Source organism: Miniopterus schreibersii, assembly GCF_964146895.1.
Source record: "Miniopterus schreibersii genome assembly, chromosome: 14".
Taxonomy (NCBI): Eukaryota; Metazoa; Chordata; class Mammalia; order Chiroptera; family Miniopteridae; genus Miniopterus; species Miniopterus schreibersii.
The window spans coordinates 12,475,581-12,502,551 of NC_138114.1; the positions used below are offsets into that span (position 1 = coordinate 12,475,581).

At 55.8% G+C, this 26,971-nt stretch overlaps 1 protein-coding gene across 4 annotated transcripts in view; it reads right to left on the reverse strand.

Moving 5' to 3' along the window:
• The window catches only part of ZMIZ1 (zinc finger MIZ-type containing 1), a 220,876-nt gene that overhangs the window by 100,561 nt on the left and 93,344 nt on the right, over nucleotides 1-26,971 (reverse strand). For all 4 annotated transcript variants that reach the window (XM_081157616.1, XM_081157614.1, XM_081157613.1 and 1 more), the window contains exon 4: nucleotides 1,837-1,945. In XM_081157616.1, the coding sequence (XP_081013742.1) occupies nucleotides 1,837-1,896 (60 nt within the window). In that variant the 5' untranslated portion in view covers nucleotides 1,897-1,945. The remainder of the gene's footprint in view (nucleotides 1-1,836; nucleotides 1,946-26,971) is intronic.

Sequence of the window (26,971 nt, forward strand, 5' to 3'; positions counted from 1 at the left end):
CTGCGCACCCTCCCAAACATGCCACTGCCTGGCCCAAACGCAGAGCTCCGTGTGTGTGTGTGTGTGTGTGTGTGTGTGTGTGTGTGCGTGCACATGGTGTGCGGGGCAGACTGGGAAGAGTGGCTGTGGCAACCCCTAGCCTTCTAGCTGCCTACGCTCAGTGGTGGCCAGGGGTTACCACGTCTACTCCACAGACAAAGCCAGACGAAATGGCAACTTAACCAAGGTCAGGCAACTAGTGAGGGCTGGTCTCAGGTGCACTAGTAAGTCAGAGCTCTGGGTGCCACACTTGGAGAGGGCTGGACCCTGGGAGCAAAAGGCACCCTGATTCCTGGTGCTGCAGAGCCAGGCGTGGGGAGAAGGTCAAGTTGGGACCAGGCCACGGGAGCAGCTGTGTGCCTGGCACAGTCTCAGGCACAGGGGGCATGACTGCATTGCTGGGGGGTGGAGGCCACTGACAGCGATCCCTCGTGGGCTGGAGAAACTGGGTCAAAGGAAGAGCCAGGGGAGTCCTGCAAAGGAGGAGGAGGGAAGGCGGGGAGGAGGGAGCGCACGTCTGGTTTCTATTCTGTGACCGTGAACAGAGGCGTAATTGGCATTTGGGAGAGCTGTTCGGGCTGAGTTCAATCTGTAACAAGTCTTCTTCAATTTCCTCTCCTCAGACTCCACACAGGCTTCCGAGATTGCTCTGCTCGATGCTAATGAGAGGACACATCCCTCACTCCCAGGGGCTAGCCTCAGCTCACTGGGCCCTGGCACTCAGGGAGGACACGTCGTGTGGGGTGGGGCTGTGAGATGGGGCCCTGAGGTCAGTGGCCCACGCAGTGTGTCCACCCTAGCTCCCTGCTAAACCCGCTGAAGCCAGGGGATGTGCCTCAGCACCCCTCTCCGTCACTGAGACACTGAGGAAAACATTCCTGCCACCACCATTAACCGGTCACCTGCCACGTGCCAGGGCTGGGCTTTGTGCTTCAGCCACAATATCCTCACAGCATCCTACGAGGTAGGCCTTACTAGCCACATTTAACCGGTGGAGGAACACAAGGACAGCACACTATGGGTACATGGAGCAGTGAGGATTTGGCCCAGGTCTGTTTAATGTCAAAGCCCACACCCCTTGCACCATATCTGCTCCTTCCCTGAGTAAAATAATACTCTGGAGTCTGTGCGCAGATGCTGCCACGGGGCACTGCAGGGAGGCTGAGCTGAGGGTGGGAATACCCCTCCTGCCCACCATGGGGGAGGGCTGCCTCAACCAGGCTTCTCAAAGTGGGGGTCTCTGAGCCCACTGTGAGCGTTCCCCACCTCTGAACAATTCAGACAGGTTGCTGGTGTGCAAATTGCCTCTGCAGCTTGGTGTGAGCATTGGCAGGGGGGGCTGGGCTGTGTGACTCCCAGTGACTCCCTGCCCACCTCCGTGCCTCTGTTTTTCTGTAACATGATTTATTTTCCCAGGACCTTTTCTTTTCTGTTTCTTTAGAGAAAAATTGCTGGAGCAGAGGGGTGGGAGCTTAGGTCTGGGAAGATTAGGCACTTTATTGCATCCTACAAAGTGCACAGCAGAGCCCAGAGAGGGCATGACACTGGCCCAAAGTCACACAGCTGGGAAGAGAGGGGCAGGGACAAGGCAGAGCCGGCATTTGAACCCAGGCGTGTGTGATCCCTGTTAGGATGGTCCATGCCAGCAGTGTTCTCCCAAGGTGGTGGTCAGGTAGCCCCAAGTAGTCGACCGTGCCCGCCATCATCACCTGATGCTCAGCTAGAGGGCAGGCCAGCACCCCGACTGCCTGTCCCCGCCAGCTGCTGAGCAGAGGAGGCGCTCTGGCCGCAACCCACCTGCTTGATGCACTGCAGTCGGTCATTGGTCTGCTGGATGTGCCTGTCCATAGAATTCATTCTGGCCGTTTCGCTGGGTTCTACCCGAGAGCCATGAACGTTGTCCAGCCTAGGAAGAGAGAGAGAGTGGGCGTCACCCGGGCTGTGCAGGCCTGCCCGCTTACAGCCACCCTCCGAGCCCAACACCGACACGCTGGCCCCAGAGGCTCCCAGCAGGTTCTTGAGCCCTTTGTGAGCCATGGCGGCCTCTGCCCCAGGCAGCCCAGTGCCGGAGGGAGGAAGCACGGCCCAGCCGCCCAGCCTGCCCTTCCTCACGCATGGCCCTGGGGGCCCATTGGGACTGAGGGCAGGAGATGCTCCAGGCTGTTCTCTGTGACTAAGGTGAGCACTGAGCAGGTGTGTCCACCAAGGGACGTGGAACAGCATGCTCAGATACATGCATTTCTAGGCACACATGTGTGTTAGGATGGCGACCTCATCTTCAGATTCCCAGTTCAGGACATAGCCCACTTGACATGGCTGTGTGTGTGAGCATGTGTGTGAAGGCATGTGTGTGCACTTGTGCAAGCATGTGTATGTGTGTGCGAGCATGTGTGTGAGCATGAGCATGTGTGAGCATGTGTGTGAGTGTGAGAACATGTGTATTTGAGCATGTGTGTGTGAGGGCATGTGTGTGCGACCGTGTGTGTGCATGTGTTTGAGCATGTGTGTGTGTGTGAGCACATGTGTTTGTGGAGCTCTTTTCACAAGACACCTTCACTGCACACGTGGCGTGCTATAAGCGCAACGTCCTGTCATGGGTGCCAGGTGCCTCCTCAGTCCCCCACGCTTTAGTTCTTCATACTTTACGAACCGCTCCCAATTCCATTTCTCCGCCTTTGCCCTCCTGGGAGAGGAGAGAAGCAAGAGCACCACCTCCATGGTACAGATAAGGAAACTGAGGCTCGCAGAGAGGAAGGGCGTCACAGTGAGCTCGAACTGCCAGCCCGTGGCTGAGTGGGCTGGGTTCAGGAATGTCCTGGTCGCCAGGCTCACCCTTCCTGAAGGGGCAGTGGGCATGGGAACATTGACGTGAGTGCCACTCCTTCCCGGTGGGGAAGAGAAGTGGAGGAGGCCTCCTCAGCCCCCAAAACCCCGGGGACTCCAGGCCTCTGCAGGGGGGCCACAGTGATGGGGACAGAGACGGAGTGCTCAGCTCTGGTGCACCTGCTGCTCAGGGGTCCAGAAATCTGCCCACTGCTGGGTGGGTGTGCCCTCCCACAACCCAGTGAGCATTTCAGACTGCAGACCTGCGGTCAGACATGGCACTGAACAGAGGCTCACGGCCCCAGGCTTTCTCTGCTATCCTGAGACACTGTCCCCCAGCCCTCCGAGGTTCCTCGTCTTTGGCCGTCACCCAAGACCCCACTCACTGGGCACTTTCTGTAGGCTGGGCCTCTGAATTCTCTCCTTCACTTCTCATGCTCACTCGGTCAGATTAGAATCATCTCCGTTCTGCAGATGAGGAAACTGAGGTCCTGAGATCTGCCAGGTCCCCACTGCTATGAGGTGCTTGGACTGTGTCCACATGCCCGTCCACTGCCATGTCCTAGACTCGGCCCCCAGCAGGAGCACCCTTGAACACGCCTGGCCCCAGCCTGGGGACGAAAGGAACTCCACTGCACAGCTCCTTTAGAGCACTCCTTGGCCCATCCATGCTTGAAAAGGCAACTCGTTTGCGTGGTTCAAAATTGAGAAAGTCCACAAGGGTGTCCAGGGAAGTGCTGGTCAGATTCCCAGCCCCCAGCGCCCTTCCTGGGAGGACCAGTCTGTTTCTGAGGGGCTCATCTCAGAGAAGCAAATATCTATGTGCATTCTCCCCGGCCACCCCTTAAAAAACATAAGATGAAAGCACAGTATACACACTGAACCTTGATTTTTTTCTTCTTAATAGCATCTCAGACTTGACTCCTCATCAAGATATAAAGAGCTTTTCATTTTAAACGGCTGCACAGTAGTGGGAGGTACAGTGAATCACCTGCCCCACCAGCTGCTGGTCTACTGTCTGAGGCCCCAGACAAGGCCTTCTGCTCAGGCGCTCACACTCACGCCAGAGCGATCAAGTCTGAAGCCATCTCCGAATTTCATTATTGCCAACAGTGCCGCAGGACCACCTTTTATATTGGTGGCATCATACACGTGTGAATTAATCTGGAGAGCACTCTGGAAGGTGGAGCTGCTGGGTCACTTGGGCATTTGCTTCTGATAAGTGCTTTCTGGGTTTGCTTTATCTTAAAGCTTTCCAGCAAAGAGATCAAAATGGGGTAGTGCCCATATTTATTCTTTTACCCTCACCCCACCAACCATCCCTCCACTCACCCCACTTACCACACATTTATATACCCAGATGTCTGACTTCTCCACCCATCATTTATCCAGCTAAATGCCTGTCCATCCACCCATCCCTACATCCATGCAAACGTCTTTAGTCTCCACTTTCCCACCCATGTCTGCTTCCAACTCACCCAGTGAGTGCTTTTCAGCATCTATACGTTGCCAGTCCTATGTTAGATCTATGGGGCATGTGAAAATTAAAATTAATTTTCTCATGTTCAAGGAACTCTGGTCTAAGCCTGTGTTCGTTCACTGCCGGTTACCTTTCAGGTGACTATTGTTGAGCTCCGTCTATAAGTCAGGTACAGGCACAGAGAGACACTGTTACTATACCCCCCTCCCACTTTACAGATGAAGAAACTGAGGCTCAGAGGTTATAGTAGCAACTAGTTCCAGAACCCCGGTTTTCTCATCATAACCTGCACTTCTGTATAGGTAATGGGAAGGTGCCAGGCATCCCTGCGGGAGGCTTCTCTGATGTTGTAAACATGTGTGTTGGGGGTTAAGGAAGTGGTGAGGGTGTCCTCCAAGCAGGGGCTGAGTTTACACGCACAGAGCCTCAGCCAGCGTTCACATGCAAGTGCTCCTGGGGTCAGGGACAAATCATGGCAGGGTAGCAGGAAGGAACACGGGACAGCCCAGACCAGGAGCAAAACAGTGCCACCTCCAGTGAGGTCACCTTGGTTCCTGGAGTCAAACCCCATCTGAGTTGAAGGGACCCTGGTGGTGTCCCAGGTACCAGGTTGTACACAGCCCCACTGTGGGCATGGGCGAACACTGGTTGCTAGGGTCTCAACTAAAGAGTGCAGTTTCCACAGCCAGCCGAAGGGAAACATTACACAAAAGCCTAGGCCAGGTCCACAGGAGAGTACAAAAAGCCCCAGGCCTATGCGGGCCTCAGTACCCCATCCTTAGGCCACAGTCAACCAGGACAAAGGGCCTGCGGTGACCCAAGCGGCCAGCAGGGTGCACTGTTGACGAACCTAAGTGCCCAGAGGGGCTTTGAGCAGGCTTCTCTGGTTTTCTAGGCCTTGGTTTCCCCATTTGTAGAGCAAAGATGGTGAGGGTGAGGGGATCAGATGGTCTCTTGAAGCTCTAACTCTGAGTAGGAACTCTTCCCAGGATGGGCACGGTATCTTGTCTTGGGTCAGAGACCTAGTGGGGACTTGATAAGATACCTATTAAATGACTGACAGATGGTTTCTGGAGCCTGGGCCCAGGAAACCCCTGGCAGGCATCAGGAGCCAGACCCACTCAGGTAGTCACCTTTGGGCCCAGAGGCAGCGTGGCCACAGATCTCACTTTAGGAAGCAAACAGAAAAGGCAGTGGGGGGAAGGGGAGAACAGAACTGTCCAAGTTCAGGTCAGTGTCCATGCCAGCTCATGGCCATTCTGTCTGGAGGCCAGTGGCTGGACAGAGTTGGCTTCTGGACTCAAAGGTTCTCAGGATATCAATAGTCAAAGGTACTTTAAAGTCTCACACCAGCCTAACAGCTCAGCTGGTTTTATGTGGGGGAGCCCAAGGCCCCAGGAGTTTGTCAAGGCCACACAGCACAGCTGGATTGGGTCCGTGCCTTGAGTGCTCCTCTCCCAGGCTGGGGCTCCATGTTAAAGGAACCAAGAAATGAACAGATGGGCCGGGGACACCTGTGAGACCCAGAGGGTGGGTGGCAGCTAGCAGGAGAGACATTACAGGTCACAATTGTGTGTCATATGTGTTTTAATCTATAATAAAAGAATAAAATGTCTGGCTGATTATGGAGGTACTCACAGGTGAGGTGACATTTTTAAACTGCTGAGATCAATGGAAAATCAGGGTTATTCACATCAAGAATGGATGTGGCTGGCAGCTCCAGCCCCTGCAGAAGAGGGGTCAGGAACTGGCAGGCTAAGTGCCCCAGGCATGGAGAGAGAAGGGGTGGGCTAAGTAGGTATGAGAGACGCAGCTCACTGGGGGTGGTCTAGGATCTTCCATTCGTTCTGCACCTGCTATGTGCAGACACCAGTCCTGATCCTGTGCATTGCTGACTTACTTAGCCCTAAAAGGCTCAGAGAGGTGGCAGGATTTGCTCAGGGTCACACAGCTGGGCAGGTGCTGGGCTGAGATTCAAACTCCCTGCCTTTCTGTTTATATGTTGTTCTTTCCATTCCACCCAAGACTGGAGCCTCCTGGAAGTCCCCCCCCCCCCGGCTGTGACTGGGCCCAAAGAGATGTCCCCTTGGCTCCACTCAAATTGTCCAAATTCATCCACTTGCTTCCAAGGCCACTGGGCTCCCTGCATGCTGGCTGGTGCAGCAAAGTGACCAGTGTTCGGTGGCCAGCAGAGGTCGCTCTCTGCCGTGGGAGCATGGCTGGGCCACTGCTGCCTCCCTCCTCAGAGCCTGGATTCCTATAAGCCTTTACAAGTCCCTACAAATCCTCCTCGGCTGCTGCTCCAGTGCCTACTGTGGCATCCACTCCCAACTGGAGACTGCTGTGGGCCTGGCCCTGGGAGCACCCATGGCCCCAGCCCTTCCATCGCCTGCCTGCCTCTGAATGGGGAGTGGGCTCAAGCAGTTAAGCCCCCATCTCCTCTGGCCCCTGGCCTCTCTGTTGGTCTGAGTAGAATGGAGCCTGTAGGAGATACAGAGCCAGTCAGCTTGGGGGCCTGGAGGGGACCCTGCTCTGCCCCCTCCTCCAGGCCTCAGTTTCCCCAGCCTTTGGAAGCCCTTCAGACTCCAACATCTTAGGACTTCTGTGTCAGGAGCGCCAGCTGTCTGAAAACTCCATCTTGACAAATGTAGAATGCTTGGGTTTCAAACAGCAAAGCAAGGCTGTCCTAAGGCAGGCCCAGGAAACTCCAGGGGGGTCTCCTCTGTTCCAGGGGAGCATTAAGACCGTGGACACTGCCTTTGTCAGCCACACACTTGTCCTTGCACCTTGTGCTCAGCTTGGCTTCACTGCACGGATGTGAGTTTTCTGATTGACGGTGACATCTGGGTCAGCCAGTCTCCCCAAAGGCCTAGTTGAGCTCTTGAAAGGCCAAGCTTCCATTTAACTTCTCAGCACCTAGCACAGCACTGGCTGAGTTTACCTCAGCGCCGCCCAGCGCAGGGCGTGCTCCAGAAAAGTTAGGTGCTGTTATTATGCACACAGGGCTGCTCAGAGAGTAGGCTGCTGAGAGCTGACAGGGTGCCTGGGGGCCACCTGGTCCTGTGCCCACATGAGGCAGGATTGGAGGCAGGGGCTGGGGGAGGGGAAGGTCACAGAGGGAGACAATGGCCGAGTGGGACTGGAGCTCATCTGGCTGTTCTAAGTTGGGCCCTGGGTTGTCTCCGGGCTCTCTGGGAGCATGTCTCCTGGTTTGAAAGGCTGGTGATGGCAAATGGCCCTCGATGGGCTCCTCCCAGGACATGGGAAGCAGGGTGCTCTTGCCTGCCCCCTAGAAATGTGGGTAGAGCCCTGGGGGCAGCTCCCTAGGTTGCAGGGCCAGCATCAGCTCACTGACACCAGTCTCTTTTATTTTTCACTTCTGAGGCCAAACAAGTGAACCAGTCCACTTAACGCACATACACCTGGGGCAGAGGTTTGCTTATGTGTGTGCACACTTACACACATATGCCCCCCTTTGCATACTAGGTACGTGCACACACTCTGGTGTTGGCACAGATGCACTTGAGCACACACATCTCATGACAGCTTGCACAGGCGAGTGGCGGGGTCCCAGGGGAGCCATGCGAGCAGTGGTGTGCAGAAATGACTCAATCACCCTGCACATCTGCAGCTTAGGTCCCCCGGCGCGAGCGGTGCTGGCAGCGGGGGTGGAGGGCCTGTGCCCACAGCTTGCAGAGCAGAGGCTGCATTCCCAGACATCGCCAGGGCCAGCGAGCTCGGGACCTGCCCACTGCTCAGCCTGGTGGGAGAACATGGGGGTCCAGAGGACCTATCCCGTCAGCCCTTTACTAGCTCTCAGACTCCAAGAGGGGCAGATATCATGGGTCCTGGGTTCAACAGTGACCTGCCAACCCTGCACATGACAGTGTCAGTCCAGGGCCTCCTCGGCTTGACCTCTGCCTTCCACCACTTCCAGGTGTACCCCGTGTCCTCCACGAGGGGCTGCTCCCTGTCTTTGCCTCTGCCTCTCAGCCCAAAACGCCTGGCCCCTTCACCCATCAAGGCCTACTTCACCTGTCACTCTCTTTGTTGGTACCCCCAGCAGAGCCACTCACTTTTACTCCTACGTCCCCAGTGTCCCTGCCACCCCCCCACCTCGGCGGTACTAGACAGTGGTGCATCTTTGCACCTTCTCCCCCATCGGCTGGGATGTCACCTGGTTATGAATTCCAGAGCCTAGCCCAGGGTCTGGAACCCAGTAGGTGCTCGGGGATGCTCAGCGATGGATGGATGAATGGGTAGATGGACAGCCACTGTGATCCAGGGTGGCAAGAGCTGAATACCCAATGACGCAGCCTAATCAGAGGGTCTCGGGTCTGAGAGAGACTCCACTAACCCAGACCGGGGTTCCCAGGGTGACGCATGTACCAGAGGTGGGAGAATGGCTTCAGGTGGTCCATGGGCAAACCTTGTAGACATTCACAGTGAAGCAGTTGGACTAAAACAACGATCGCTGCTGAGTTTGTGGACATTACTTAGAATAAGGTGGAGTTAGGGAGTGATGGCAGACCCAAGTGGATTGAGGAACACTTTAAACAGCATAAATGGGATGACAGCGACTGAGGGTAGGGCAGGCTGACATAGCCTGATGTACTCCTTGTCTTCAAGGGGAAGGAGCAGAAACTCAGAGAGGAGAGGGGCTGCCTGTGGGCACACGTACGTGGCTCTCCCACTCCCGATCCTTGGGAGACTGCAAGCTGCCTGGAGCCAGAGGAAGAGGGTGGTGGTGAAGCAAAGACAGGCAGAAGAAAGTGACGTTGCGCCCTGTCCCAGGAAAGTCAGGGAAGGGCAGAGGGACAAGAGCTGAGGACAGAGGGAGGCAAGAGGCAGCTCCGGGCAGCTGCCCAGGACCAGCTGCTCCCCACTCTTGGCGGGGCAGCTGGAGCAGGCTCTTGGGCCAGCTTGAGGCCTGGAGCAGGGTGAGGCTCCTGGGGAGGGGGTGGGCCCTGGGTCAAACCTTCCTGGCTGCTGGAGGTTGTAAGATGCTGCTTTATCTCTCTGAGTCCCTGTCCTCCACTGTCAGACAGGAAGGTGCCCCCTCACTGCCCCACTGGACTATGGAGCTGACTAAGTGCAGTCACTCAGGGGACAGTGCTCTGAAAAGGGAAATTCTGACTCGGATACTAGCTCTTCTACATCCAGTTCCTTGCTCCACCCGGGGAGTGCCCATGCCAAGACCCGACATGGCTCCTTACCTCCTGCCAGAGTTCAGACACTGGCTTGGCACTCGGGGCTCCTGGAAGGGTCGACCCTCTACTCCCCGTGACCCAAGCACCCAGCACCCACGCCTCAACTACAGGAACACCCACTGTCAATGGAGGTCAGTGGGCTAACATGGCATGCCCTTGGTGTGTCAGAGTGGGGGAGGGAAATTTGGGAGAACACGTGTTGATGTTGCCCTGACAAAGATGCTGGACTACCGCTCAGACCCATGCTGGGCTGGGGATCTCAGCTGTTCTTCGGGGGGAGCCTCAGCCCTCTGAGCTTGGGAGGCCTCAGCAGGCGCAGGTGGTGCCCTTGAGGCCAAACCCTCCTGCCACCCTCTGCGGCACTCAGGTCCCTGACCTCAGAGCGAACATCCTTTGGCAGCTTCTCTCCCCAAAAGGTGAAGGAGGGCCAGATTCAGACCTGGACAAGGTCCCACATCCATAGCAGCTCTGGACAAGGTCACCAAATTCAGCTCTGTATAGCTGTCCCCATGGCTATGACCCTGCTCTTTGTTTTCTCAGAGTGGAAGGAGAAATGAAGCCACTACTGAACTTGTATGTGTCAGCCACTGGGTTATTCACAGGACCTCGCTGTCCTCAGAATTCTCCTGTGATGTTCCCATTACTACCACCAAACAGGTTCAGAGAGCTCCAATGACTTGCTCAGGCCACACTGCTGAGAGTGGCAGCCAGGACTTGAACTCTGGTCTGACTACAGGGCCCGCGATGTTTTCCTGCGTTACGCTCTCCATGGGAGTGAGGCAGGCCTTCCTCAACTGGACACTGTCTTCTTTTGTCCCAATTGCCCTGCACGCGGGGACAGTGACTGTCATTGCTGTGGAGTGCTAAGGATGGGGCAGAGAGGGAGTCACAGTCCTGCCTAATGCTGCTGGGTGCTGGGCTGGGCCACAGCCTTCCTCAGGACAGCGGTGCTCATGCAGTGGCCCTGACCTGGCTTTGTCCAGAGGCCCTTGTCTGTGAGTCCAAGGCCTAGGAGGCAATGAAGTGGGGAAGAGAGAGTGTGGGAACAGTTCCCTGAGGGCCCCTGGAGGTGGAATGGGGTGGAATGAGGCTGGAGATGGACCCGGGCTCCCTAATCACCAGCTGGTTCCCTCTAGAAGGTTGTAAATGTTCTTACAGCTCTAGGGACAGAGAGGTGTTCCCCACTGTCCCCTCCTAACCTCAGTTCCTCAAAGCTCCAAATCGACTCACCTGGCATTCTCAATGGCATGCCAGGGAGAGCCAGACAGAGCTAGATGAGCCCTTAAGGACCACCTGGCACAGGGATGGCAGAACTATGGTCTGCAAAACACCACCCCACCTCTTGCGCCCATGGCAGGCATGGCTAATCGATCACCACACTTTTCCCACTGAGTCCAGACATGCCTTGCCCACCCTCCACACACCCTTCTGCCCAGCCATTCTTAATCACCTGATATGGACACAAGAGAAGAACACTTCTGGGCAGCCCATCTTTGATAGGAGAGTAAATAGAGGCCCGGAGAGGGGAGGGCCTGAGGTCAGCAGCCAGTCAAGGCTTGAGCAGGACCCGCATACAGATCTCCTGATTTCTGACTTTGTGCTCTTTCCCTAAACTGTGACTCAGCCATGTTTCTCTTGAGAGCCCACATACGGACCACTCAGGTGAGCCAGCCATGCTGCAACGCCCTATGTCACAGCCTCACCGCAGCTTGCAGACAAGCACTGTCCCATTTTGCAGATGAGAAAGCTGAGGCTCAGGGTGGGTGGGTGCTCCCTTCCCAGTTACACAGGGGCGCATGGCTGACCTAGGACAGCGCTGTTCCTCCCAAGTGGGCTTTTATTTTTACTAACTGCATATGCCTTCTCCTTTAGCTAATTGCTATGAACTGTCAGATTTCTTTCTAATGCTCAAAAAAGATTTAGAGAAACAAAAAAATCAAAGTAGACATTTACTTGAGCTAAAAGTGGAAGATGAAAAAACAACAGTCCTCATGGCTTAGACGTGGAGGGGATCTGGGGACCTGCTCAGGCCTTTTACACATGACAAAACAGAGGCCCGGGGTGGAGGGAGAGCAGAGCCTTGAAGGGCCCACTGTGGGTCCGAGAGGAAGGTCAGGGATCACTCTCCATCTGCCTGAACTTCTTGGCTCTCTCTGCCCCTAATTTTGTCTAGGCAGCCCCTGCAGATGCCTGCCCAGGCCGGGCCTGTGGCCACAGACAGCTAAGACACAGGGGGCCTGCCCTGCTCAGCTCCTAGCAGCCTGGAGGGGGCTGTGGGGTAGGACAGGGTGACTGTGGTGGGCGATGCCAAGCCTGACAGGAGCAAGGCTCTGCTCCCACTGGGGAACCTCTGTGGGTTCTCTCGCATAAGTCCTATGAGGACCCCGTGGATCTGTATGGAGATTATCACCATCTCAGCTGGGCTGAGGCTGGCACACTGACCCCCCCATCCCCCTCAACCCCCCATCTCTCCAGAAGGCCCTCTGGGTGGGGTGGGGTGGAGTAGGGTTCAGCTGGGTCTGGTGCCCATCATCCTGTCTGTCATCTGGTCTGAGTATGAGGCTACTTGGGGATTAGGCCCCCCCATCCCAGGCTGGGAGTGGGGGTCTCATTCCTGGAACCCTCCAAGGACAAGCTAGGCACCTCGCAGGCCACCTGAAAATGCTTCCTGATATCTGCGGAGACAAAATTTCACACGGGGTGCTCCACAGCCACACACTGACTTGTTGCTCTGAATGTGGGAGGCACTCTACAGTTTACAAAGTGCTGGTGTCAGAATCTCATTTGACCCCTTAGCACTTCATTTTCAGGGACAGTACTGCCCAGCAGTTAAGGACACCAGGCTGCCTGGGTTCAAATCCTGACTCTGCCACTTGCTAGCTTCTGTGACTTGGGACAAAATGCTGCCCCCTGCGTGCCTCAGGCTCCGCATCTGTAAACCAGGAGCAGTGACAATAGTGCCTACTTCCCAGGCTGCTGTGCTGGGTAGCGAGGCAGTGACTAGGACGTGCTTGGTGGCCCTCACACAGGACCTGGGGGGCCCTTATCATCTCCATCACGGGCAGGAGGAAATGGGCAGAGAGGAGCTGGTGCTGGCTGAGGGGAGAGGAAGGGATTAAAAGCGACCACCTAGACACTAAGATCTTCAACCCTTTTTTTTAAATTCTATTTTTAAAAATTATTTTTTTTAAACATTGCAACAACATCTTAAGTAGAAGCTCCATCTTTGCAACAATGCAAGGGGCCTTACTCTGCCCGCTCCTCTCCCCCTCACACAGGTGTCTCTGGCATCCACCTTACGGGCTCAGTGCCAGGCCCTTCCACACACATTATCTCACCAGTTCTCACACCGACCCAGAGAGGTTTGGGCCTCAGTTCTCAGAGTTTACAGATGAGGAAACTGAAACTCAGAGAGGTTATGTAACTTGCCTAAGGTCACACAGTGGGGCAGTGGGATTGCCTGGATTGGAACCCGGGTTACAGTGACTTCAAAGGCCCACTCAGCCTGATGCAGGACTAGAGCAGGGTGCAGGGGAGGGATTCCTGCCAGGCCCAGGTCACTGTGCGATACAGGCGCTCAGCCCCTCAACTCTGGCTCCCGTGAAGTGGTGGCTGTGTGAGATGGTTTCTAAGGCATTTTCTAGCTAGTGCTCTGGCAGGAGAGTGGGGAAGAAAGGATTAAACAAGAAAAGTAAGATGACAACCCTGACTTCCAGAGGCCTAAAATCCAGTGACAAGCTGTTCCAACCCACCTGCCAGCAGTGCCCACCACGGGGGCTAGACCAGGGCTGGGCTGGGGCATCCCCACAGACTTTCTGCAGGAGGAGTGGAGTCAGGCCCCAGGGGCTAGGAGGTTTGGCCCCGCGGGACAGTGTGGCTGGGCAGAGGGCCAAGACTCGAGAACGGGGTGGGATGCGGCAGGGAAGGCCAGTCTTACTTCGGAAATAAAACCATAGGCCCAGCGCCCTTTGGACCAGGCCTGGTCGGCCAGCCTGGCAGGGTGGCATCAGGGTCTATGTTAAGGGAGGAGGCACCGAAACGAAGCAGAATGCTCACAATTCATCTGCTTTTTAATTAACTCGCCCCGCTGCCTTAAGTGATTCCCTGCTTACGCTCATTCTTTTGAAAATTCCAAAGTGCTATTTCTGACCTGTGATTTACTATTGCCGTACGTCTCTATAAGCAGTGTTTTAGCTTAAGTGGCAGTTGCATATTAATTACAAAGTTAATTATGTGCTGTGTAATCATGCTGTAATTCATTAGTTTACTCTACACTCTGAGAGCCTCGTGCTAATAACAAGATCTGACAGAGGGTTTCAGGAATCACCAAGAAATTTCCATTGACAACCCCAAATAAGGCTGAAAAGGACTTCAGACCCCATCAGGACACTTCCTCCAGACCATGTGCTGGACCTGAGGCCAGGTCTTTGTCCCCTCGGGGCTGTCGGGGTGCTGGACCCACGCTGCCTGGGCTCTAACACGCACATCTTGGAGCGCACGCGCTTGCAAACCCTGGTCTGCTGAGGACAGTGGAAAACCCAGCTGGGTCTTGTTTTTTCCCCACGGAAGTGCAGGGACAGGAACAGAATTTGTTTAAAATTACTTACGGAACACAGAGTCAGTTCTAGGTGAAAAATAACTGCTCGGATCACTGAAGTGGCCGTGGGAACACTGACAGGGCAGCAGACGTGGACAGGGCCTCGAGGATGCAGGTCTGAGGTAGTTGTTCAGACAAGGAGACCCTGGCCCAAGGGGGGGCATGTCTGGGATTGGGATCAAAGTCTATTTTCCTTCTCTACTGTGTCCCCCAAAGCATACAGGGATCTGAAAGTGAACACTGGCCATGTTTCTCTCTCCCTTCTTTCCTGTTTTGTTCTGTCTCCTAACAAAATAACCACAGGTGTCCTCACTTCACTCCTGAGAGAATCTCAAAACCCCACTGAGGCCCAGCTGCCCGGCCTGTGAAAGGGTTTCATGAAAGCTCCCTGCTCCCTGCAAAGCATCGGATGATGGATGCGAAGGAAATGCGGGTACTCCAGACCCTGCCCGCACCTCGACTGCTTAGGGCATTCTTTTCTAGAACCGGCTCTACCCAGGCTCTGTGTTGTCAGCCACTGAAGAATCCCCCCAGCTCCTCCAATGGCATTTAAAAGTCAACGTGAGGAAAGACAGGCTTGCTGCAGTCACCCCCTCTCTCTGCAAATCTGCGGATCAAATTTCAAGCCATAGTTACGTGAGGGGATACAGAGGCTGTGACCTACCCCCGGACATAGCGATCTGGTGGCTGAGACCCTCTGCTTTCCAAATATAAACCTGCTTGTTTCATTTCTGCTGACAGCTGAACGAAAAAAAAAAAATGTGGAAGTCCTTCCCCTTCTGGCTCTAGTCAACAAGAGGAGAGAAGGTCTCAGAGCCCCAGCTGGCATGGGAGGAAGATAAATAAGAAAAAAACAAAACATGTCCTTGTGCTACAGTGGAATGTTTAAAAAAGAGGTGAAAAGCACAAGGTCAGGGGCAGATTTCATTTTCTATAATTTTAGCAGGCTTAGGGAGGAGGCAGGATGCTGCCGACTCAACAGTTTCAGGGGAATCACTTTTGGAGGGAACTCATTTTGGGGGGGAGGGAGGGGGTGCTTTCTTAACAGCCAAAGCGCCGTGGTTTCCTTTCCTGGGAACACATTGGTTTCCCTGGCAACAGAGAAGTCCAGCCTCCAAAGTTCTGCTGGGAGACCAAGGCCTGGCCTGGGATGCTCCCAACAATTAGCCACGGCCAAGGCTTCACCATCCTGCTTGCATGGGCAGTTGAGCTGAGTGGGAGAGGTGCAAAAATGTAGGCTCTGCAAAAATGTGGGCACTGGTCCCCGTCTCACCCCCCGCACTTGTGCAAGCAGCTACTCATCCCCAGATCACCACTTTCCAGGGCTTTATGGCTGAGCAGGTAAAAATGCCAGAAAACAGCTTGGAAGCAAGCCTGGGTTTGATAGCATCTGAGGAGCCTGAGGGAGCAGGAAAGGCCCTGGGGTGGGCGGCCGATGGACTGGCAAGGCTGGGCCTCATGTCCAGCACGCTTCAGCCTCGTGGGGCTAGGTCAGGGGAACTGTATCGGGTGAGAGCAGGTCTGAATTTCTGAAGTAATCTTCCTCCATCCAGGCTCGCTCCAGAGGTGCCTCATGGATTTTAGAGCCCATCTTTTTAGAGAGAAACATTTAAATGCCTGGCCTGGGAAGATGCCGTTTGTGAATCAGGTGCGGGAGGGGAGGGGAGGAAGAGAGCAGAGGGGGCCAGTGATGGCATCTGCAGAGCACTCATCTGGCTGCCGGGCACTGTGCTAAGTGCTCCACAGGCATCATCTCATTTAACTAGCTCCCTAGTCGCCCCGGCAGTAGGTGCGATTATGCCTTGCTGGAGGAAATTGAGGGGTTAAGTGACCTGCCCAAGGCCACCCAGTAAGTGAGTGGCATAGCTGTGAGTCACACCTGGTCTCAGAGCCCTGTTCTCAGGAGAGGGGTAGGAGTGGCAGAGGCAGGAAGAGGAGAGCTGGACTGGAAAGAGCTTTACTTCCCTCGTGGCAAAAGGGAGACAGAGGCTCCTGGAATTTCCCCTCCACAGAGCCCCACTTCCCCATCTAAACGTTGCCGAGGAGGACAGGCCTTCGAGCAGAGCCACCTGGAGGCTCCCAACTGGAGGCCCACCCTGAGGCAGATGCAGCCCTAGCTGACACGTCCTGAGGGCCTCATACTGCCACCTTTATGAGCTTTATCTCCATTAAGGCCCAGAACAGCCCCACAAAGCAGGTAGTAATAGTCCATTTTATAGACGAACGACTGGGGGCTCAGTAGCTTGTCCAAGTTCACACAGCTAGCAAGAGGCAGAGCTGGTTTCAGGCCCTGGTCTTATGTAGAAATCTAGGCACAGTCTTAAATAATGAAGATGTGATGATGATGATGATGATGCCAGACCTTCCTGAGCTCTGCCCAGGCGCCTGTACTGCTTCAAGCACGCTATGCCTATTGACTTATTCTATTCTCTCCACCATTCTCTGAAGTACATGCTATATTTAGCTTCATTTCATAGATGGGGAAACTGAGGCACAGAGCTCTATAAGCCATGTGGCCAAGGGCACACAGCTAGTGAACTGTAGGGCCAAGGTTTGGACCCGGCCACGCAGGCACCGGAGCTCATCCTTATAACCTGCGTGATGAGCTATTTCCCTAATGACTGGGACATCCTGCCTCCCAGCCTTGAGTCCTTGATTCTGGGTGGTTCTGGGGTCCCATAAAGCCAGGCAGCCATTGGACACCCAGGTTTTTCCTCTTCCTTGAGCTCAGGAAGAGCCCTGGAGAGCTCCTGCTCCCTCCCTGGAGAACATCAGGCAGGGGCTAGACTAACTGCATCTCTGTGGCTGTGAGTGTGCCAATGTGCACGCCTCAGGCCTGTGCTGCACTCAGAGTGTGCGTGCAGCTGATTTATAACCCGTACTGAAAACAGAATTGCAAATCTCACCCACAAATCTTCCCTATCGAGGTACTCGTGACAGGAAGACATGCTGTGAATTCCCAAGAACAGGCAGGCCTCTAGCCAGCCTTGGCTCCCTCGTGCTCCCGGCTCCTGGACTGAGCCCTGGGGACCAGGCCACCCATGGCTCTGCTGGGATCCTCTGGTGGCCAGCAGTCTGGCCAGCTCAGCCCTGGGAGTGGCCCAGTCTTGTTTGTCAGAAATGCTGGCTCCTGAGTGACCTGGCCCTGGGGAAGCCTCGAGTCACAGGCGACGTACCCCTGCCCGGCGGGTGCCACCACACTGCTTGCCCTCACACTTTTTCCTCACTGCTCAGATGGTGGGGACAGGGCCCGCTGGCACCCATAGAGCTGAGCAGGAGGACACTAGCAAATGTCTATTGAATGCATATGGTGCACCTTGTTTATACTCAGTGTTTCAGTCTGTCTCATGTGATCAGCCGTCAACGCCAGAGGCCAGGCTCAGAGAGGCTTGGGCCCTGGATCTGAACACGGGCAGCCTGATTTCAGAGCCTGGGCTGGAAACCGCTCAATCCTCAAATCCTCAAACCCCACTGAGGGCCCTTCGGCCCTGTCCCTGACACATACAGTAACTCCCTTTCCCCCTGAGGGGACAGACGGAGGGCCCAGGTTTGGGTCTGCTTGGGGCCACCTCAGCGGTGTTTTACCCCCTCCCAGTTTCCAGAGCTGAGAACGTGGGAGCTGTTTCGGCTTCCTCAGACCTGGGACCAGTGCTGTGTACTCCGAGTCTGGTTCACACCGTCCCCGGCAAACCCAGCCCCGGAGGACACTGTGATGGCACCACCCCCCTGAAGGTGGCACCCAGCACTCAGGCCCTCTCGGGGATCTGTGACAGCCCAGTCATTCCCCTGCTGCCCCATCCTTCAGGTGGGAGGACGGGTGAGGGCAGGGACAGAAGGAGGATGACAAGCTGGGCTGTGACAAGGGCAGTGCTAGGCCGGGGCTTGGTTCCGCCCTAACCTGCTGTGTGACCCAGGCCAGTCCACTGCCTTCCTGAGTTTTATCTTTTTTTTCTGGAAAACAGACTGGGCTTGCCTGCAGGATTATCGAGAGGACTAATTTAAATGAGCACAAGAGATCCCTCCACCCTTTTGAGGGGTGTGCACAGGCACGCACACGTTCACACACACGCATACATGCACACACAGAGCTGGGTGGCACCGGGTTACAGGGGTCCCCACTGCGGCCCCAAGAGCACCCGCACCAGGCTGCCCTCCTGCGAGGTATCCCTCGGGCCTGGCATAAGGGTCAGAGGCCCGGCTCCTCCTCCTCCAGCTCAGACTCCCTCAGCCCCAAACCTATAATCACCGGCGGGGAAAATGACAGCCTTGCCCAGCAGCCACCCTCAGCTGATGGGCGGGGAGCCGGGCGGTGGCCATGGTGGTGGCTGGAAGGCAAGCCCGGGACACAGAGATGCAGAGTCAGGGGAGGTCAATGGTGGGGGACAGATGCCATGGGGACTGTGGGCTTTGGGGTGGGCAGACGATGAATGAGAGGGAAGAGGGGGAGGGGTGGGCACAAGGCCCAGGGCTGGTCTGAGGCCGGCCCTCTGCAGGACAAGGCCCAGAGAGGGTCAGTAAGGGGTCGTGACCTAGAACCAGAAGCACAGGCCTGAGACACTGAGGCAAGTGGGCTTGGCCCTTGGAGGAAGCAAGGTGAGCAGTGCCCTCAGTCCAGGATTTGGGAAACTGCAAACACTGATTCCGGGGAGACCAGGGCAGGGCCTGGGACTCTGCATTTTAGAATGAGGCCCTAGGATGGCAGGTGGCTGCCTGGGAACCCTGGATTTCCTCTGCCCCAGGGAGGTGCTGGGGTTTCTCCTGCCGGTGCTGCCATCCCCTCAGCACCCACCTCCATTTGGCAGGAGGGCAAGGCCATGGCAGTGCCATGCACACTCTGACCACGGCTGCCAAGCTTGGCTGCTCACCACTTGTCCCCTCAGAGGCTCATGGATGGTGGGTGGGGCCGAAGGACTGTCCCTGTTTACTAAGGCATAGTCGGCAGGCTGGGGTTAGCCTGGGAGCACTTCTCCCTGGCCCTCCCCCTGACAACAGCCAACAATAAGCTAAAACCCGGCCCAAACTTGCTGGGTTCTCCATCCAGGGCCACGTGGACCCTTGGCCCATCTCAGTGCAGAACTGAAGGCTTGGCCTCCTCTCAAAGGGACATCCTGCCACAGCCCTGAAGCCCTGGCTCTCCCTGGCCTTGGACAAGTCACATGCACTCTCTGGGCCTGGGTTCCTCATCTGAGACAGGAAACAAGAGGAGACTGGAGTGGGGATGTGCAGGCAGCGAGGGAGGTGCATTCAGGGTGGATGTAATGGCTTCAGTAGAAGCTGGGGTGAGAGAGCAGTTGCACACGTGCCCAGGCTGGGCCAGGAGGCTGGGGTTGAGGCTGCGTCCGGAGTTAGGGTTAGGGTCAAGGTTGAAACTGTAGTTGGAGACAGCGTTGGGTTTCTCTGACTGGCACTGTCTAAAAGGAAAGTCTCCTGTGGGCACTCAATACCCATGAGCAGGGGCCCTTGGCTGATGCCCCAGTGTCTCTGGGTCACAGGGAAGGACCCCTCAGAGGGAGGCAGCAGTGTTTGCTAGGGGCCACTCCCGAGGGCCAGCTTGGGCTCCCACACCGCCAGGGAGCCTGGAGAAGGGGTGCAGCCAGCCTCCTGTGGACCAGCCTGAGCACAGGCTGCTCTCAGACGCAAGCCCTAGGTAACGTGACAGGCGACGGGACAGGTGGTACACAGGCCCCAAGGAGAGAAGGGTCCATTTGGGCATCAGGCATCTGGCTCTGGCCAGGGTGAGGGCCGTGGGGACACCCAGCTGTGGTCTGGAGCCAAGGGCATCTGCCTGGGGCCTTCACGGACACAGGCGGAGCTGGGCCAGGAATCCCTGACATCCCCATAGCTACTGTCACACCTGGTGTCCTTTTTGATATTTGGAGACCCAACCTCTTTTAAGAGGATTTAGCTTGAGGATAGGGTCACCAGGATGACCCTGATCGCCCAGAAGTGCTGGGTGTGCACAGTCTGGCATCCCTGGCATTTCCTCAGTCTATGCCAGTGGCCCAGGGCTGGTCTCTGCTGGGGAACAGGCCACTGCCCTCTCCCAGTCCTCACCCTCCCTCTTCACCTTCCCTCTTGACCTCCAGGATGGTGTCAGACAAGGGTCCACCTTCACCCCCGGGGCCCCTCCAGGAAGGGGACAGATGGACTGGAGGTGGACATGCGGACAAGGAGCCAGTTGGTGGAAACTGGGGCTTGCCTGCTTCTCTCTGCCCAAGATGGTGCTCCGAAGCCAGGGGCCCAGTGTGAGGGCAGGTGGCATGAGTGGCAATTGTTCCGGTGGCTTGTCTGCTCAGTGTGCCTGCTCACCCGCTGCCCGGTCCCCACTTGCCATGGCCTCACCAGCCCCTTCCCTGCCCCCTCATGGGCCAGAGACGGCTGTCGCCATGGCAACCCTGCTCATTCAGTCCGAGATAATGAAGCCAATGTGTTTTTCATTTCCAGGAGCTGGAGTGCGAGCAGAGTGGGAGAGGGGGCTTTCCCCTTTCAGCCCCTCCTCTGGAGGAAGAGGCTGGAGGGGGGGTGCGGTCTGACCAGCGGAGCCACATACACCAGCGGGAAAGGGGTGAGACCTGGAGCCACCAAGCTCTCGGCCCCACAGCAGCCATGTGGCTGGACAACACCGTCTAGAATGGCCAACACCCAGACCAGGAGAAGTCGCTTGCAGCCAGGCAAAGCGGGACTTCATTTCTAGCTGTGTGACCTTGGGCTAGAGACCTTTCTGGTCTCGCATCAGTACAAGCAAGTTCATCAAGTATTTACTGGGTCCCTTCTGAGTGTCTGGCCTTCTGCCGTCCCCAGAGATCCGGAGGAGACCCAGACAGAGCCCCGTTTTCCAGAAGCCCACAGGTTATCAGGAGAAGCTTATCCTGGGTGCATTTCTCAGCTATAAAAGTGAGGCGAGTTAACCCTTACCTGTTGCTGCCTATCTTTGAGTTACTATTGGGAGGTTTATTTGAAGGCATGCATGTGATCGTGCCTGGTGCACACAGTAGGTGCTTTGTAAGTGCTAGCCTCTTTTCTTTTCTTCATCCTGAGTGTCTGGCCTGCAGCACAGAGAGCAGATGTTTCAGAAGTTGTCCAATGTGAGTCAGCAGTCACAGCTGCCCTCAAGTCTATCCTTCCTCTCTGCATCTGGTTAGAGACCTGCCCATTTGGCTGAAGGTGAAACTGAGGCCTAAGCAGGGCTGGACTGGGCTGGGCAGAGGGCAGGGTGATAAGTGGTGGCCCTCAGCCAGCCTATCTGTGGCAGGGCTCATCTTTGGCCCAGACTAGGGAGAGCAGGGCTGTCTGGGAAACCCACAGCCCACAGTCGCTGCCATCACACCCCCTCCCCCAACCCCTCTCCAAGGGCAGGAAGCCAAAAGCACTCACGCAGAAAACCCTGGCCTGTCCCCCCCCCCCCCCCCCCCATAATTCAATCACCTTGGAGGCCAGTGGCCCTCTCTCCTGGCTGGGCTGACAGATGAGAGGAGGAGGGAGGGGAGGCATGCAGGGGGGTGGGAGAACCAGGGAAGCACATGGAAAAATCAGAGCAGGGCTTGAAAAATGAAGAAATAAACCTGCCAGGAGGGAGACGGCCTCAATCTGTCCTCCATAAAGCTGTCTAAGGGCCACCAAGGACGTTGGCAGGCAGAGGAGGCCGGAGATGGCTCTTCCTGGGACCCCCGCACCCCTGCCCAGCTGGGCTCCAGTCCCTGCCTGGTGAGGGGTCAGAAAGAAGGGGGGCTAGGAGGCTTGTGGGTTAGAAGGGGCAGGACTGTGGAAGGTGCGACTATGGGGAGAACAGGGCCAGGAACAGGGGCCTCTTGTCCAGATGGCTCACTGACACCTGCACACAGTAGGCACTCAATGTTGGGAGGGCTGATGAAGGAATGCAAAGCTGTCTGCAGGCAGCTAGTGAGCAGGACCTTCGTAGCAGGCTGACTAGACTCGGGGACTCGAAGAGAGCCCATTCACCCACTTGACCACTTCTCAGAAAGAAACAGGCCAGACAGGCCCAAAGCCATGGGGCAAGGTATTCTCCTCTCCCCACCATGTCCTTAACAGTGCCACATCACACCCGGCCAGGGCCAGGGGCCAAACAGCTCTGTGAGAGGGGATATGGCCTTCCTCGGGCCCCTCCACGGGGCTGCTAAGAATCACGTTTTCTAGGAACAATGAATGACTCTGGAACCTGCTCATAACCCAAGTCCAAAAAAGGAGGAAAGAAAATTATAACGTGACCAGAAATACTCCAGAACGTTGACCAGGGTGACCTCTGAGGAGGAGGATTCTGGGCAGATTTCACTTTTCTTCTTTCCACTTGCCTGTGACTTCCAGACTTCCTACGCTAAGCATGCATTACTTTTACAATAAGGGAAAAAGGACACTAGCAGAGTTCAAAATAGGTAAGTCGCTCCCACTAAATGCTACTTGTGCTAGATTCTCCACTCACAGGACAGTCAAAGAAACTCCTTCTGGGCCAGGCAGCAGCTTGGCTTAGGCACAAATGCCCACCCACAAGAGCCTCCCTCCGTGGCCTGCAGGTTCTGAGGTCGCACCAGGAAGGAAGGAGGGGACCAGGGCTGCTCGACTTCGCTGTGTGACTTTAGGAAAGTCCTACACCTCTCTGTGCACTGGGTGTTCTCCCCTTCCCCTTCTCACCTCCCAGGTTGGGTGCTGAGGGCTCACAGGCCTGGGCAAGCTTCAGCTGAAATTGGAAGACTATGTGAATTAGGGCACAGGGCTTCTGACTGGAGGGGCACTGTCTGGGCAGAGGGGGCAGCTGAGGTGTCTCGAAGACCAGGCAGGCTGGGGCAGGGTGGAGGAGGGGCTGAGCAGCGCCAGGAGGCGAGGGGCCAGCTTTCACCCCTGTTTACAGTGGAAACACAGACTTGAAAAGGTTTCACTTTTCCACTGTTTTTGTGGCAGTGCTGCGGGGAGCAGGGCTTCCTGAGAGGGAGGCCAGCTTTCCAAGGCCACACGGAGTCCAGCCCTGCGCTGGCCTCCGACAGGAAACACCGTGTTTTCAATTTACGGGTCCCTGCCAGGCGCAGTGAACACCCGCGCTCCACCAGGCTGGCTGTGTGGGAAGAGCAATTCCAGGCCTCACTGCAGCTGGGAACCTGCGTCAGGCCTGATGGAGCCCTAGGACCCAGAGGGACCCCGTGGGCTCCCCGAGGAGCCTTGCTCCAGGGCCGCTCCAGCCAACGGTGCCTGGCACAGTCTATCTGGTTTTGTAGCAGCTGATGCACCTGGTGACTCCTTGCTACACACTCCAATCCCTGGCCTCCTGGCTCCCACATCAGCAAGTCTTACTCCCTTGTGGGAAAGAGGGGAAACTGAGGCCCTCAGAGAGAAGAGGTTTCGAATGTTACAAGATTATTAGTGAAGAGAGACCAATCTCAGCCCAGATTAGCCGATCCCCAACTGAGCCCCTTCACAAAGTGGGACTGTCCTGCCTTCCCTGTGATAATGCCAGCTGACCTCACTGCACACCTGTGGGCCAGGTACCACCCTTGCCTTTAAGCCACAGAGCAGCCCCAAGAGCTGTCTGACCCTCATCTTAGAGATGATTGGAAACTAAGGCCCAGAGGATAAGAAACTCTGTAGGGTCATGCAGCTGGGAGTCCGGACTGCACTGCAAAGCTGCCCCTCGCCACCCGTTCGAGGCCTCGTAGTTCTAACAACCGAGGCTTCCCTTTCCCACGGCTGGAATGTCAGCTCCATGAAGGCAGGTATTCCAAACACTCGAAAACATGCCCGTAGATAGTAGATGCTGAATAAACAGCTTTGGAATGACAGGAGTGTGGCTGGGGGAAGGGGCTCTCTTCACACAGTGGGCTGGAAGAGACCTGGGAGCCCTTCCCATTAGCCACGTATTTACAACGTTTCTAGGAGAAGGGGCAGCCCCATCCCACGGCTCTATCACGCTTCCAGCCCAGGCCCCATCTGCACAGAGCCCTCCCGATGCCCCGATTCTCACTTTCTGGACTCACTGAGTTCCAGCACTAAACAAAGGGCACATTTTCAGGGATCATAATCCCTTGCTTTGTTTGTTTGTTTTTCCATGAACTGTCCCCTCCCTGCTTCTTCCTGTCCAGGGCATTGCTGTTCCCAAACGGGAGCCACTTTCTAAGCGGGTGATGGCCAGGCTCACATTGGCTCCCTGGAGTTCTGTGAGCTGGGCCACGGCAGACGCAGACATGAGCCTTCTCATCACAGAGCATACCAGGGCTGCCAATGAGGTGGGCACTCGGGGCTCCAGCTCCAGGCTGCACGCCTGCTGGCCGGCCCTCAGGGAGCCAAGCTGTGCCCTGCCTAGTCCACGGAGGGGCAGAGACTCTGTGTGTGGGGGGGGAGGGACACACACACATAGGCATGCAATCATGCATGCACACACCCAGAGAGGGAAAATAATAAATTGAAAAAAGAGGGAGGAACCCAGTAAGGAAGAGGGCACAAGTTAGGGAGGATAAGAAACAAAACAGCCCTGAAATGGAGTCAGAAAAAGGCCCGAGACAGAGAGCATCTGTGAGTAGGGCGCCCCCTGGAGTTGTGCAGCACAGCTGCCCTGGGGAGGACAAGCACGAGAGCTGCGGAAGGGAACAGACAAAACAGATGCATGAAAGAGACCCAGAGAGTGAAAAGATGAGCACGGGAGGGAGGGCCACAAGGACAGGCAGGCGAACAAGAGAGGCAGGCAGGCAGAAAGAGCGAAGGCGGCAGTGAGGCAGACAGAGCGCGCTGCAGATGTGGCAGCTCTAGGCCCTGAGGACTTTTCTGGGAAGACTTCCTGCTCCCAGCAATCTCCTTCCCTGTCCAGGTGCTACGAGGTTGCCATATAGGAACAGAGAAAGATGGGCTACTAAGCCCCAAGAGGCCCCACTGTGTCCCATGAGGTCCCCCTTTGCCATTCGCCCTCCAAGGCCTAGCCAGGTGCCCCAGGTGGAGCACAGCAACCCTGCCCCTCCCACACTGCTCCTTCCCTGGCCTCCCTGTCAAGCTCAGGGAGAGGCCTGGGACGAGAGTCAGACAGGGCAGGAGGTGGTGGGCAGGCACACAGAAGCGCTGCATCTACCTCTTGAATGACCCAGGCCCCTTCGGACAAGCCCTCCCATCTCTGGGCCTCAGTTTAGTCCGTCCAGAGGAGGTGGAAGCTGTCGGTTCCTTTGTTTCCTTCGCTCCCCCAGTCCTAACACTTTGCCTCCAGAATTTCACATGTTTTCAGTGTCGTCCTTCCCACCCCGCCCCCCAATTTCTTTCTTTTTTCCTTTTTATTGACACTGGCTAACAAAATTATACAGGTTTCAGGTGCACGATTCTACAACACATTATCTGTATACTGTATTGTGTGTTCACCACCCCCGGGCAAGTCTCTGTCCATCACCATTTGTGCCCCCTGCACCCTCCCCCAGCTCCCCCTCGCCTCTCCCACCCCCCGCTTGCCTCCATTTCTGAATGAACTCTGAGCTCTTCCAAACCCCAAGCCCACTTGACTTGCATTTGAAAGCCAGACTTATAAAAGGTCATCTCTGCTACAAAGGGGGTCCCCAAGATGAGCACCCTTTCCCTGCCAGCACCCAGGGAACGGACCCCCCATTTGCCCACATTCAGTGTCTTCGCTGACATGCTGGTTTCAATGAAAGCCCCGTGAGAGTGGCTGTGTCTCTCTACAGATCAAAACCGTCACTGGCTCCTAGCCGCTAGAGGTGCAATCTACCATGGGACCTCATCACAGCCCCTCCTCCTACTCGACTCTTTGGCACCAACAACTGTTAATTAGACAAAACTAATGTACCTCCAGGAAGCCTCCTCTGATCACCCTGGTTGGCAGGAGGTTCTCCCCCTGCAACAGAAGTGGGTGCTCTGTGCCTGGGGTCTGGCTGAAGACTAGGCTTGAAAGTCAGATGAAGCTGGGATCAATTTTTGGCCCCACCTCCCAGCAGCTGTATGACAGTGGGCCTGCTACTTAACTTCTGTCCCACAGTTCACTTATTTGCAAAACAGCTCTATGAAGATTAAATTAGACAATGCATATAAAGCACATTAACATAGGCGTGTATCCAGGGTCCTGGTTTGGGTGACACCTTACCCTAATGTTGTGGCTTTTCCTATCTCACCCCAGCCCCACCCAAATCTTGAAATCCTGTCAATCCGTTCCAATCAGCCTCCTCTGGGAAGCTTTCTATAATCTCATTCCACAAGGCCTCCTCCTGGATCTCAACACCTCCCTGGCCCCAGGGGCACTGGGTACCACTAATTCTGTTCCCTGCATAGAAGCTTTGGCCTAGACTGCATTACATGTGGGCTGGCATAGAATCTTCTGCTCCCTTGTTTCCCCAAGAGCTGAGTACAGACCCATGCAAACAGTAGGTGCTTACCACATGCTACTGCCTTACTGACTACAGAGTGTAGGGAGGAGAGACTGGCTTATGCAAAGGCCTGGGCCCTGTACCAGATGCCAGGGATAAACGGAGGACTCAGCTGGGCTCCAAGCCCAGGGAGGAGACAGAGCCACCCACCCTCTAGACTTGTTGTGCAAGAAGGATGCCAGTGGCCAGAGCAGCTCTGGTCCCTCATGGGAGTGACAGTGCAGCCCAGCCCCCGAGCCCCGGGCCCCGGTCATCATCCCAGGCCAAGAGTGAAGGCCCCAGCTGTGAATAATTCCTCCACTCTTACCTGCCAGGGCCCAGTTGCCTCAAGCAAGGTCTTATTAGGACAGGGCCGCTTCTTCACCTCTGCTTATTAACTCCCTTGAGCAACAGTGAGTGGAAAATGGGAGGGAGCCAGTGAGTGAGAGCCTTTTCATTTTGAGAGCATGTCACCCTCTGTGTGGAT